The sequence below is a fragment of the Doryrhamphus excisus genome, linkage group LG15, assembly GCF_037039965.1.
Source record: "Doryrhamphus excisus strain RoL-2023G ecotype Guam linkage group LG15, RoL_Dexc_Guam_v1.1, whole genome shotgun sequence".
Taxonomy (NCBI): Eukaryota; Metazoa; Chordata; class Actinopteri; order Syngnathiformes; family Syngnathidae; genus Doryrhamphus; species Doryrhamphus excisus.
In genome coordinates this window covers 1,202,757-1,215,799 of record NC_136371.1, presented here as the reverse complement: position 1 = coordinate 1,215,799, position 13,043 = coordinate 1,202,757, and the positions used below count along the sequence as shown (strand labels likewise).

Below are 13,043 nucleotides of genomic sequence, written 5' to 3'. Positions count from 1 at the left end.
CTGAGAGGGGAAGTGGCTCTGGCGCTTGGAGCAGGGACTCTTTCCCCTTTTGCCAAAGACAAACTTCTGCCTACGCTTGCTTTTAGACTCCTGTCGATGAGCATAATGATATGTTCATGTACGGTCCAAATATTGATAATCCGGTGTTCCATGTCTAAATAGGATTGCATGGGTGCTGATGTGTTGGTGTTAAAGAAGTCAATACAGGTTTAATGCCTATTGTGAACTTTATAACAAAAGCTTACAAACAGTAACATAACATTCATCTCCAAATTTCTTTTGTCAATTAAATCCACATACAATAATAGTCCTTTTGTTTTTTTGTTTGTTTTTCCTAAATGTTATTCCTCCTCCAGGGTGGTCACCGCCTGGAAAGAAAACTACAATTATATTTAAATCAAACTTACCTCAGAACACAAGTTTGCAAATGTCATGTCTTGGATTTTTTTACTGACTTTTAACAAACGTATTAGAATAATTAGAGTATACAGAATGATTATCTATGAACCTTGTGGTACATTTTAAAATTCCAAATTTAAACAGAATGGCTGTGAAATTCATGTAATTGCAACTGAATATGCTTTGATATTTGATATTTGTCTTCTCCACAACCAACAACACAGAAAAACAGCAACTACACAAAAGGACTCTGACCTGAAAGGACTTCACTTTTTTGGAGAGCAGGCCTTGGCCTGGTGGGCTTGCAAGACAGCGATGGCCTCGTCCACCTGATCCAAAAAAGGAGCAGGAATTACTTCATCAAGTTTTATTGATGATGCAGACTTTAAAAAAAATGAGAAGTTTTACCTTGGAGTGGAGGCACTCTGGTGTCTCCAGCATGTGCAGCAGCTCCGAGTTGTCGATCTCCAGCAGCATTCCGGTGATTTTCCCCGCCAAGGTCGGATGAAGGGCGTGAATGAGAGGGTAAAGACGCTCACCTGTCGCAGCATCGATGGAGACAACAGGATATAAAAACTAGTGACGCCACCCAAGCCCAAATATGAACAAATAAAGGACTGATGACCAAAAATGGAAAGACCAAGAAGAATACCAAGAAGCTGCTTCTGGTCAGCAAGTGGTGCTGCAGCCAACATGGAGGCAGTGAGAGGCTCGTTGCCTTGAGTGTGCACAGGTTGCTCCATCACAGGTGCAGGAACAACCTAAGGAAATACTATTAGTATAATAGTATATATATAGTATAGTATAAATAGTACCTGGAGTCTGGTCATGGATGCAGGCATGGAGATGACCTGCTGAGGGTTCCTCACTGCTGAAGAGTATTTAAATTGTCCGCTCCTGGACACTCCCGACATGTCAGCTCGTCCTCTCATGGTCTGGGTTCCGATGTTGCCTACACACGTGTGTGCGTGACTGATTTCTACCATCCACAACCGTGGAATGAGAACTTCAGAAGCTCTGACTTACTCGTCTTCTGTGTGGAAGCCATGACGCGTGGAGCCTGGGTGGAAGCCTGTCTGACTGTGGCGATGGGAGTGGACCCCCGGCGAGGAGCAGAGCCGCCAATGTAGTGAGTCGAGTATGAGCCTGAAAACACGGCCGTGTTGGGTTTGAACATGTCCGATCTGGTCACAAGCCAAAAGTGGTCAATTCACCCTGCACTCTGGGGGGCTGTCCTGTCCAGCGAGGTACTGGTCTCATGTTGCCGATAGCGTTGTGCTCATAGAAGGTGCGGGGAGGAGGCTGCACAGGAGACATTTATTACATGACATACTTCTTTAGTGATCAGCTAATTAATTCAAATTAAAGCATTAATCATCATGTTCATATTTCTAAACAATATTATTGATCATAGAGCTCAGGGGTCTCCAATTAAAACCGAGTAAGGTTCGTTTATTATGTATTATTTGTTTTAATGACAAAAAAAATAATAATTCGGCTGCACACTGGCCTCACAGCTAGGAGACCCGAGTTCGATTCCACCCTCGGCCATGTCTGTGTGGAGTTTGCATGTTCTCCACGTGCATGCGTGGGTTGTCCACAGGTATGAATGTGAGTGTGAATGGTTGTTTGTCTATATGTGCCCTGTGATGGCCACCAGTCCAGGGTGTACCCCGCCTCTCGCCCGAATAAGCGTTAGTAAATGAATGAACGACTGACTGAGAGAAATAGCCTACCTGCGGTACGGTCATGTAGTAGCTCGTCTGGTGATAGGAGTCAATAATAGGACTGGTCATGCTTCTCAAGGTGGCCATTCTCTGCATGTACTTGTTGGTAAGAATGGCTTTCCGTTCCTCCCTTCGCTGAGCCAGTGCCACGTAGAGGGGCTTGGTGGCAATAATTCTTCCATTCATCTCCGTTACTGCTTTTGTTGCTTCCTCTGGTGAAGAAAAGCAGACAAAGCCAAAGCCTTTGCTTTGGGAGCCATCGGTCATGACCTACAGGAAGAGGCAAGCCAAGTTCAAGCAAAATCTCAAAACTTGGCATGGCTCATTATTGAAATTGATCCTGTTTCTATCATAAGGTAGGGTTTAATATCTTTATATTGTGTTTGCTACCTTTGCACTTGTTATGGTGCCGTAGGGGGAGAACTCCTTTCTGAGTCTCTCATCATCAATGCTATCATCCAAGTTCTTCACATACAGATTGACACCCTGAAGACGGAGAAAGATAGAAGATAGAAGTCAACTACAAAGACAGAAACATCCATGGCAACACCTAAAACATAAAATCTTACCCGTACATTTTGAAACTACTGTCCTAAACACAAGACACCAAACCTGATATAAATATATATATACACACATATACACACACACATACACACACACACACACATGCGTGCATACATATACGTACACATACACATGTACACATACGCACACATACATACACACATATATGCACACATACATATATACATGCATATATATATACACATATACACATATATATATATACACACATATACACATGCATATATATATATATATACACACACATATACACATGCATACATACATTAACAGCACTATATTAACTTGAAAAAAACGTAAAGATAAAATATACTAAAAGTCTGAAAATGCATTTGGCCAGCAGTCATGTCTTTATTAGTCGCTGAAGGATCACGCTAGCGCTAATATGAGTCATGATGGGTTGAATTCACATTGAGTGGAGGTGTATTTTCTAGGATTTATGAACATACTTAAAATACTTAAAAAATGAACATAATAGGTCCCCTCTATTATGTTCATTTTGGTCTCCTATAGAGCAGCTACACACAATAACCCCAACAGAAAACATTTTAGATTTTCCAGAATCTGCACCTATTCCAGCTGTATTTCCTTCCATTTGTATGGGCTTTCAAGATTGTTAAAATGTTTTAATTAAAGTTAACATCCAGCTTCCTAAGAGGTGTGACATTGTTCAAAATGAACAATGGCAGCCATCATAAAAATGCAGCGTCACCTGGTAACGTTGGATGCGGTCCTGTTTGATCTGGTCAAACCGGCGCTTAAGCTCGCCTTGGCGCTCCAGCCGCTTCTGAGCCCGCCCGACATAGAGCATTTTCCCATTGATCTCCTTGCCGTTCATCTCATCAACTGCCTGAAAGAAGCATCAGCATGTCACAAGTTTCACTACAAAATGTAGTCCACCGTCTACTGCCTTGCTTCATCTCGTGGAAATTGTTAAACTAATGCTACATTATATGTTATGTAAATATGTTACTTTTTAACCTGGACATAAAAGTGAAATCTTGACAAATTCAACACAGAAACATGACAATACCTTTTGCGCGTCCTCGTGGTTGGCGTAATTAACGAAGCCGAAACCACGCGAACGACCTCTCTCGTCCTTCATCACACGCACACTAAGAGTCCTCCCTGAGATGAGGCGCCAACAATCATTTTTCACCTTCCAAGATGGAGGTCAGCCATTAAAGCAACATGCAACACTCTTACCAAATGCAGAAAAGACATCTTTCAGTTTGTCATCGGTGTAGTCCTCACCAAAGTTCTTAATGTAAACGTTGGTGAACTTCATAGCTTTGGTGCCAAACTCCACCTCTCGGTCCTTGCGGGACTTGAAATGGCCAACAAAACTGCAGACATGATCACAAAATCTCCAAGGGGAAATAAGTAAAGTAAAAGAACATAACAGTGAATAAATAAGTGTTTGGTCTTCAAAACTAGGGATGTTCCCATCAGGATTTAATGCCGCCGATGCCGATCCAGACAATCCATGAGTCAAATCCCGATAACATACATGCAGTGTAAATGTTTAAATGTACTACTGGCTATATTAGGTGTAATATGTAATATATTTTTTTTTTCTTGAGAGCTATTTTTACAAAATGAAATTTTTTGTAACAATTACTTTCATGGCTTATTTAAAGCCAAACAAAGCCAACATTTCTAGTCTAAGATTATCAATTGAAAACCTGAATGAAAACGGTCCCTTCAGCTGCATCCGCCGCCTTCTGAAGAGCAGATGCATGCCGACTCTGATATCAGTGTGCACAACGCTCGTTTCAAGCGTGGCAAACGGTCACTCGACACGCACGTAGAGCCCGGCGCAGGCCCCGCACACAACGAAGGTTCCTCCTGCACTAAGTGCTACATCGTGTCTGCATGCTCCTAAATCCTCAGAGGCGGTCGTCATCCCAAAATGGTGCCCACATTCAAGTACAGCGGGTTGACGGACGATCACATCCTCCAACACACCATGCCCTGCCAAGTGTTTGGCCCCAAATGCCGCACCAATCTGAAGCTTTTCAAAGCACCACCCCGGTCAGACATTTGTGAGAAACATTTTGTAGGGTGCAAAACTTAGTCACTTAGTCCCATACACGGCAGACATGCTTGTTCTGGATGCTGCAGCGGGGGCGGAGCTGATTGGCGGAGGGGATCTGCATTTTAAAGCTAGTAGTGTCCAATGTCGATATCATGCTTTAACTGATGTCGCCCAATCGATCAGAGCATCCCTAGTCATAACAAATATTTCCGATATTTTTGTTTGTCTTTCACTCGTTCACACCCAAAATAAATATTCCTATTGTGAGATCCTACCAGTTTACATGCATGTTCATTACCTCACATTGTGTTATCAGATCGATGAACATTTCAAAAGACAAAATCTCTTATGATACCACTTTTATGTACTCACACTTTTCTGTCGTTCAGCAGCATTCCGTTCATGGTTTCAATGGCACGGTTTGCGGCTTCCTGAGTCTCAAAGTGAACAAAGCCGTAGCCTTTCGATCCTCTCTCGTCACAAACGACCTACAACACAAACACTAATAAACTTCTCCCCACATTAACACATCAAATGCCACCAAGTAGCACTTATACCTTGCAGGACAAAATATTCCCAAAGGCTGAGAAGGTATCATACAACGCCTTGTTGTCAATAGAATCATCCATGTTCTTGATAAAGATGTTGCCCACACCAGACTTCCTGAGGCCAGGGTCACGTTGAGACCACATTATTCGAATGGGGCGTCCCTTAATGACGTCGTAGTTCATTGTATCCAAAGCACACTCCGCTAAAAGAAGAAAAAGGTTTCAGGAAGATGGCAAAGGCTCATAAGGGTTCATAAATGATATTCCTCATTATACGTGTCACACAGGAGAGACGTCTTATGTGTTCAACTTGTATTTGTAGACTGAGATATTACTTTTGTCACCTCACAGAGACTTTGGGATGCCTCGCTGACATTTTTTAAAGAGAGGGCACTTTCACATCAATGCTGTTTGCAGCTTCAGTGACACTATGCCCAAAATACTTAGAGACAATGGTAGTCCCTAATTTGATAACCAGTGCGTGAATAGTCTCGACTGCCAGCTCAAATGTCACGATGAGCACGAGTGAAGGAAATGTAAGCCGCAATTAAAGTCCACCACCAAGACTGTCCTAAACAGATAATGGTTTTGAGTAGGAAAATTACAGAACGGGTACATTACCATCAGCTGGTTGCTGGAAGTTTATATATGCATATCCCAAAGATCTCCGAGTGATAATATCACGACACACACGTATCGACATGATCGGCCCTGCAGGAGAAAATTTCTGGTACAACATGGCCTCTGTAACATCCGGATGCAGGTCCCCGACATACAAAGAGGCAAGGGGATACGTTGGTCCGCTGCTGTTCATCTTGGTTGACAGCTAGTTCAAAACAGGAAGTAGTACAGAAAAATTAAAGAGTTGTCGCTGAAATGCTTTTAGAATTTGCATGAAAATTATATCAAATTACAACAAATGCATGGATACTTTGGACTAACATGTTTTGATGCCATAAAAATAATTGCTTTACATTGGTGGTGGTAAAATATGCCTATTCAAATGATTTTATAATTAAATCACAGTACTGGAGCATGTCGGCTTGACAGTCTGGAGAATTGGGATTCGTACCTTCGTACCTTGCATGTTCCCGTGCATGTGTGGGTTTTCTCTGGGTGCGTCAGGTTCCTCCCACATCCCCAAAACATGCGTCTTAGGCTTAATGAAGACGCTAATTTCACCAAAGGTGTGAATGTGAATGGTTAATTGTCTACATGTGACTGACTGATGACCAGTCCAGGATGTAAACCCACCCCACCTCTCGCCCTGAAGTCTTATAGGATAGGCTCCAGCTTACCTATGACTTTGAGGTGTATAGAATATGGATGACTAAATCAAAAGTACAGTGCTGTGGGAATAATTTGTTGCCTTTGCAAATATAAAAAATGTCCAGTTTAAATGTAGTTTGGACATTGTGATTTGAAGAGGACAAATATTTTAACAAGGAGACATTATGTAGCTACATGAGGAATATGAAAGAAGCTTCAATTTTAAAAAATATATATTTTGGCACAGGTTTTGCTAAGGGTTTTTTTCCAAATATTTTAACTAGGAGACATTATGTAGCTACATGAGGAATATGAAAGAAGCTTCATTTTAAAAAAAAATATATATATTTTGGCACAGGTTTTGCTAAGGGTTTTTTTTTCAAATATTTTAACTAGGAGACATTATGTAGCTACATGAGAAATATGAAAGAAGCTTCAATTTTTTAAAAATGTATAGATTTTGGCACAGGTTTTGCTAACTTTGATACACCTTGATACGAGTCTAACTCGGATATAGTTCAATTCAACTAATTTGAACTTGTATACAACAGTTTGCTACTTTAGGGAAACTCAGACATTCAACAGCCATTCAAGATCAATCAAAAAGTCAGGCAAGTTAGCATTCAAAGATTAGTAAGACTAATAAGTAAAATACTTGGAAACTCCTCTGTTAACGAAATTGATTGAAATTGATGTCGATGTTTATACACAATTGAGTTAAAAATAAATAATACAATATATTCCTCTATACACAAAAAGCATCATGAGGTAGCCACATTTGACGACACCAATTTGTTAAGAACACTTTACAGCAACGTGGTTAGGGGCATCTAAATCGCACATACATAGATAAAACCACGAAATGCTGTTACTTACAGCTTTTAAACGCTCAAAATGCTCAAATGCGTTGTGCTGTTTAGTGTAGAGAAAACAGTTAGCGAAGTCATCTCTCGAAGAAGAAAAATGCCTAATTACTGCCGCGGAACACCTGCATCATTAGTCCGCGTAGGTTAGTGCCACTTGACTGTGGACTACTATATAAAATATTGGGAGTACTCCGCAATAGAAAATAGTTCTTAGACCGACTTCAAGCACGTCCTCTAGCGGACATTTTGTGCAAAACTAACCAGAGTCGGCGTTGCGCACTTTATAAAATGACAACAACGTTCTTAAACGAAACTTTATTTCACTGAATGGTCTTTGACACGTTCCTATTTATTACATGTATAGTGAAACTAGTATGGTTTTAAGATACATAAACACAAAGCTAGAGTTACACCGACCATTGTTTCTCCAAGTCATCATTGCTTTTCAGAACTATACTAAATTTTCACAACCACGTGTGTGCACTGGGTAATAGACTGTTACAGAAGCAAATTTTAGCCATAGACTTGTCAGTAAAAACAAAGCAAGTAGATACCAGATATACAGACAGGCTTCGTTCCACATTCACTAACTGCATTTTCGTCAAGCATAATGAAACTTTTTAATGAACAAAACATTATTTCAATTCCTCTGAGCTTTGTCAGAATAAACAGGCTGTCATCTGTAACGTGGAATGGTGTCTTTAACTACAATATGTGGAATGTAGTGGTGATATATGGTATTGTGACACTGAGCTGTTTCAAAATATGAAATGGCACCTTCATATGATTTATCAGCACTTTTGTATAAAAATCCAATTTTCTTGAGAAATCAGGAACTTTTAGAAGATGTTGTAAGCACGATTGATCAAATGCGATCACACATTTTTGAACAACATCAAAGATTACTTTTGTTTTTTTACATACACATGATAATCCTTGTTGCAAACTACAAAGCCAATCTGCACCACTTTGTTTGTAAAAGGAAATAAGCATCGGCCTTCTGGCATCCTTGGTAATTTAGGGGGTCCCTTTATGTTTGTGAATATGATGGAGGCGCATTACACTCAAGATGTCAGTGTCACAATACAGCCTGCCTCCTTTCTGTATGAGCCCACAGCAGAATTGCAGTAAGTTGAATTCAAGATTGTATACGTTTCTGAACGCAAACTGCTTTTGGGTTGTGAAGCAAATGTAACACCTACCATCACAGTGTTTGCCAGTTTAATTACCAAACAATAAAACCATACAATAAAACCTGTAAATACCATGAGGAATCACAATAATAAAAGTAACAAAAAAAAAGGGAGTAGGGGTTAAAATGCGCCACAAACTAGCTGGGACAAAGGAATTTAGAATGATGATTTAAATTCACAATACCTCCCCCTCCCCCCCAGATCACTCTCTCAGGCATGTGCTCCAGCACGCACACACACACACACACACACACACACTCACTCGCATGCATGCAAACGCACAAAATATCTTTTACACTCACGCTTGCTCACTCCACACAAACGAGCCAACATACACACAAAGCTAACATAAACAGAAACATGGACTCACTAATCAACACAAGTTTCTACAAAGTGACCGAACGTACTAACAACTGAAAATGACCCTGTCACCTCACAGAAAACTGAGAGGGGTAAACTAGTTGGTCAGGAGCAATTCAGGCTGCTTGTCATACAGAAGAGGGAGGGGCTGATGGAGTGGAGGGGGGATGTATATAAGCTGTCTGTGTTTTAAGATAAGAGTGTAGGTGGATTAACAGTGCAATTCCATCAGTTTTCCCCTTCTCCGGTCTCTCCCTCGTCGCCCTGGTTTTCTGATGTCCACAGCTGCAAATACGCGAGAAAAACAGTTAATGATTTGCCCGTCCAACCTTCAAAACAAAACGTGACGACATGACTCACAGTCAAGTTGTCCCTTAGTAGTTGCATGATCAGGGTGCTGTCTTTGTATGAATCCTCGTTCAAGGTGTCAAGCTCGGCGATGGCTTCATCAAATGCCTGAAACGCAACACAATTCTTACTGTGAGCTCAAAGCGGCGATCGCAATTATTTGGGAACGCTTTGTTACACACACTTAACTGGCTTCAGCTTCAAAACAGACGTATCATTTAATGATTCTTATTGTGTTTGTAGCTTGCAGTGGTGTAAAACTGCACTAATCATTTTTGAATATCATGCTCAAGCTCTCATCTCAGTATGATGCAGTACAGTTCTTCCCCACTGTTGATCAAAACTGTGCATTACGATCTTTGACAAAGGTATTTTCGTAATTAAAACTTTTGCATTGGATCTCATTTAGAGCGTTACAGATACCAAAAGTGCATATAAGAAGTTTGATTCACACCGTCTTTGCCAGACTGCAAGCCTTTTCCGGGTTGTTTTGGATTTCATAGTAGAAGACAGAGAAGTTGAGGGCCAGGCCAAGCCTAATGGGGTGTGTAGGCTGCATGTCCCCCTTGCTAATGTCAAAGGCTTGTTGGTACGCCTGCTGGGAATTCTCCACCGTATCTGGAAGCATACAATATCAAGATTCATAGTACAGATGCATCCTTATATTTAAAGGTCATCCTCACTTACCCTTCTTAGTGTCTCCGGATGCAACCTCAGACAGGTATCTGTAGTAGTCGCCTTTCATTTTCAGATAAAACACCTTGCCTTCAGAACTCGATGCATTGGCAATGAGGTACTGGTCCAGTAGCCCCTGAAAGCAACCAGTTGAGCTCACCACTGAGGAAACGCATGGACAGAAACACAAACGCACCAAAGTTCGGCAGCCTTACAAGCACATCGTGGCAGATTTCCTGCAGCTCAGATTCGATCTTCTCCCGATATTCACGTGCCATCTGCTTCTTTTTGTCATTGCCTTCAATCTTCTGCTCAATGCTGGAGATGACGCGCCAGGATGAGCGGCGTGCCCCGACCACATTCTTGTAGGCAACGGAGAGAAGGTTGCGCTCCTCATTTGACAGCTCGGTACCTTGCTCCGTCACACTCTTCATGGCTGTGGCCATGTCATCGTAGCGCTCGGCCTGCTCAGCCAGCTTGGCATTCTGTACCAGGTCGTTCTTATCCATTTTCAAGACTGGGGGAAATACAATGTAAAGAATCACATGGTTAGAGATGGCTAGCAAGTCATCGAAAGATGGCTTTTTTGAAGGCCAAGAAAGGAATTATCAAAGGCAATATATATTCCTGAATAAATCTTTGTAAATTAGCTTAATATACTTATATACAAAGACGGCATTTCCATGAATATTGAGGATGCGCACCGTAAACTGGGCCCCGTGGCAAGTGGGTCAACCATGCATTTGCTGAGGTTAGCCCCAAGCTAATTAACCAGCGCTCTCCAATCCCGTCTCACCGTTACCTCCATTTCGTCTAAAATGATTCGTCACAATCAGCAGCAAACGACTTGAAATACACGTTATAATTAGTATTCCAATATCGTTTTGAATACATATATTTCAAGGAACATCAAAATCCTTCCCACTACAACCGCTGCTAACGGCGCTAGCGTAATGACACATTTCATTGACAGGTATTAACGATATCAAACACATTCACTCTCCAGTTTGCTCCTGCCACATTTGACAACTGGACTGCATTCGACAACCTACAACTGAAGCTGATATGTCTTGTATGCCCGCAAAATGTCAATTTTAAGCGACTGCAATGCAGTGAGGTGGCTACCGTTGCTTGGTGTACCTAGAACCGGAACGTTCCGTTAGCTAGGCCAGAAATAGGATCATCCCTCAATTTTTTAAACTCGGTTAAGGTCATAGCAACGCATTTATGTCGTTCCATGTATAATATTACAAAACATCACAACGACACATGAATTTCCTTGAAAGTCGATACCGTTTTTTGATCAGCTTTAGCACGGCCCGTCCTGGCTGGCGAGCCTGTCAGAACAAAGTGTCATGGCATCACGACGACGGGCTACATAGCTGCTAATGCCAGTTAGCCTTTCAAAAGCCCGAGCTAGCCTGTTCCCGTCATACGATGGATCCTCAAAAAGGATTCAGTCCAGCGCGATGAAAGGCGCCTCGCAAATTAGCATCCGCGTGTAAAACCGTTATTACGCTACAATAAACACGAGTCCACGCTGACAACACTTACAATATCGGCGACTTTTAATCCTGATTATTTCAACCCTCTCTCTAGACGTGAAAGCCTCTGTCCACCGTCTCGTTGAGCGTATATCTCAGGGCAATACCACTTCCGTTACACGGCGACTTCTATTTCCTCTTTTCTCACCGCACAATCACATCAGCCTTATGTAAGACGCACGATGCACTCTACAAGACGAAGAACGATAAAGGAAACCCGCACGCCGGTGGCAAATGGAGATTTTACAGTTACACCAAGGCTTATAGGACTGATGGATAATATTTGAACATTTATTATGCAAAGTGCCCTCTGCTTTTAGCATATTGCAACGCTGCAGCTGATGTGCCAGTCGCATTTTTATCAAGGTCGCTCTTAACCTTTTATGATGTGAGCTGCATTACTTTCATATATACATATATATATATATATATATATATACATACTGTACTCACTCAGCACCCCATCTTGACAGACAAAACCATTTTACAATGAAAAAGTTTGGGCACCCCTGAAGATTTTCCTTTATAAATCATTGGTTTCAGTTAAATATATCATATAGCAGACAAACATTGATATTTCAGAAGTGAAATGTCCTTCAAATAGTGTGAAAAAAGAAAGTGTACAATAATTACTTAAATAAAAGTAGGCAGATTCATAAATTTGGGCACCCTTGTCGTTTTATTGGTTTGAATACCTTTAACACTAATTATTTGAACACAAAATTTGTTTGGTAAGCTCATTGACCTTTGACCTGTAAACACAGGTGAAGCCAATCATGAGAAAGGGTATTTAAAGGTATTCAGTTGCAAGTTGTTCTCCATCTTCTCTGAAGAGTAGCAGCATGGTAGCCTCATAACAACTGTCAAATGACCCGAAAGAAAATATAGTTCAACATCATGGTTTAGGGGAAGGATACAAAAGAATCATAGAGAAAAACGTCTGAAATATGAATTTAACACTACAGTGGTATGAGAAAGTTTGGGCACCCCTGGTCATGATTCAAGATTTTCCTTTATAAATGACCAGTTGCTTGGATCAGCCATTTCACTTAAATATATCATATAGCTAACCAATACAGGGATGGATAAAAGAAGTGAAATGAATTTCAAAGGATTTCCTGAAAATGTACAATAATTATTTCAACAAAAGACGGGCAGGTGCATACATTTGGGCACCCTTGTTGTTTCACTGATTTGAATACTTTTAACACAAATTATTGGAACACAAAAATTGTTTGGTAAGCTCAATGACCTTTGACCTGCATACATAAGTGAAGCCCATCATGAGAAAGGGTGGCCAATTCCAAGTTGCATCTTCTCTGAAGAGTAGCAACATTGTAGCCTCATAACAACTATCAAATGACCCGAAAGAAAATATTGTTCAACATCATGGTTTAGGGGAAGGATACAAAAGCTAGCTCAGAGATTTCAGCTGTCAGGTTCCACTCTGAGGAACACAATGAGAAAATGGAAGACCACAGGCACAGT

General features: G+C 41.1%; 2 protein-coding genes across 3 annotated transcripts; both read right to left on the bottom strand.

The window, feature by feature from the left end:
* Positions 1-255: 255 nt before the first annotated feature.
* Positions 256-7,605, bottom strand: LOC131104365 (embryonic polyadenylate-binding protein-like). Its single transcript, XM_058051456.2, has 16 exons — positions 7,446-7,605; positions 5,922-6,126; positions 5,310-5,503; positions 5,125-5,240; positions 3,921-4,060; positions 3,748-3,842; positions 3,427-3,564; positions 2,517-2,612; positions 2,136-2,396; positions 1,614-1,701; positions 1,426-1,545; positions 1,215-1,351; positions 1,052-1,160; positions 808-938; positions 655-728; positions 256-368 (listed from the first exon to the last, which is right to left on the bottom strand). Exons 2-15 carry the CDS (start codon positions 6,112-6,114, stop codon positions 666-668), a joined length of 1,881 nt encoding a protein of 626 aa, XP_057907439.1. The 5' UTR covers positions 6,115-6,126; positions 7,446-7,605; the 3' UTR covers positions 256-368; positions 655-665.
* Positions 7,606-7,735: 130 nt separating this feature from the next.
* Positions 7,736-11,734, bottom strand: LOC131104366 (14-3-3 protein beta/alpha-1). 2 transcript variants are annotated; one of them, XM_058051457.2, is made up of 6 exons: positions 11,566-11,734; positions 10,227-10,528; positions 10,024-10,147; positions 9,791-9,954; positions 9,349-9,444; positions 7,736-9,273 (listed from the first exon to the last, which is right to left on the bottom strand). In XM_058051457.2, the coding sequence occupies exons 2-6, from the start codon at positions 10,518-10,520 to the stop codon at positions 9,217-9,219; spliced, it is 735 nt and encodes a 244-aa protein (XP_057907440.1). In that variant the 5' UTR covers positions 10,521-10,528; positions 11,566-11,734; the 3' UTR covers positions 7,736-9,216. The 2 variants fall into 2 exon arrangements, with proteins under 2 accessions (XP_057907440.1, XP_057907441.1); XM_058051458.2 differs by lacking the exon at positions 11,566-11,734 and adding an exon at positions 11,305-11,454.
* Positions 11,735-13,043: the final 1,309 nt, after the last annotated feature.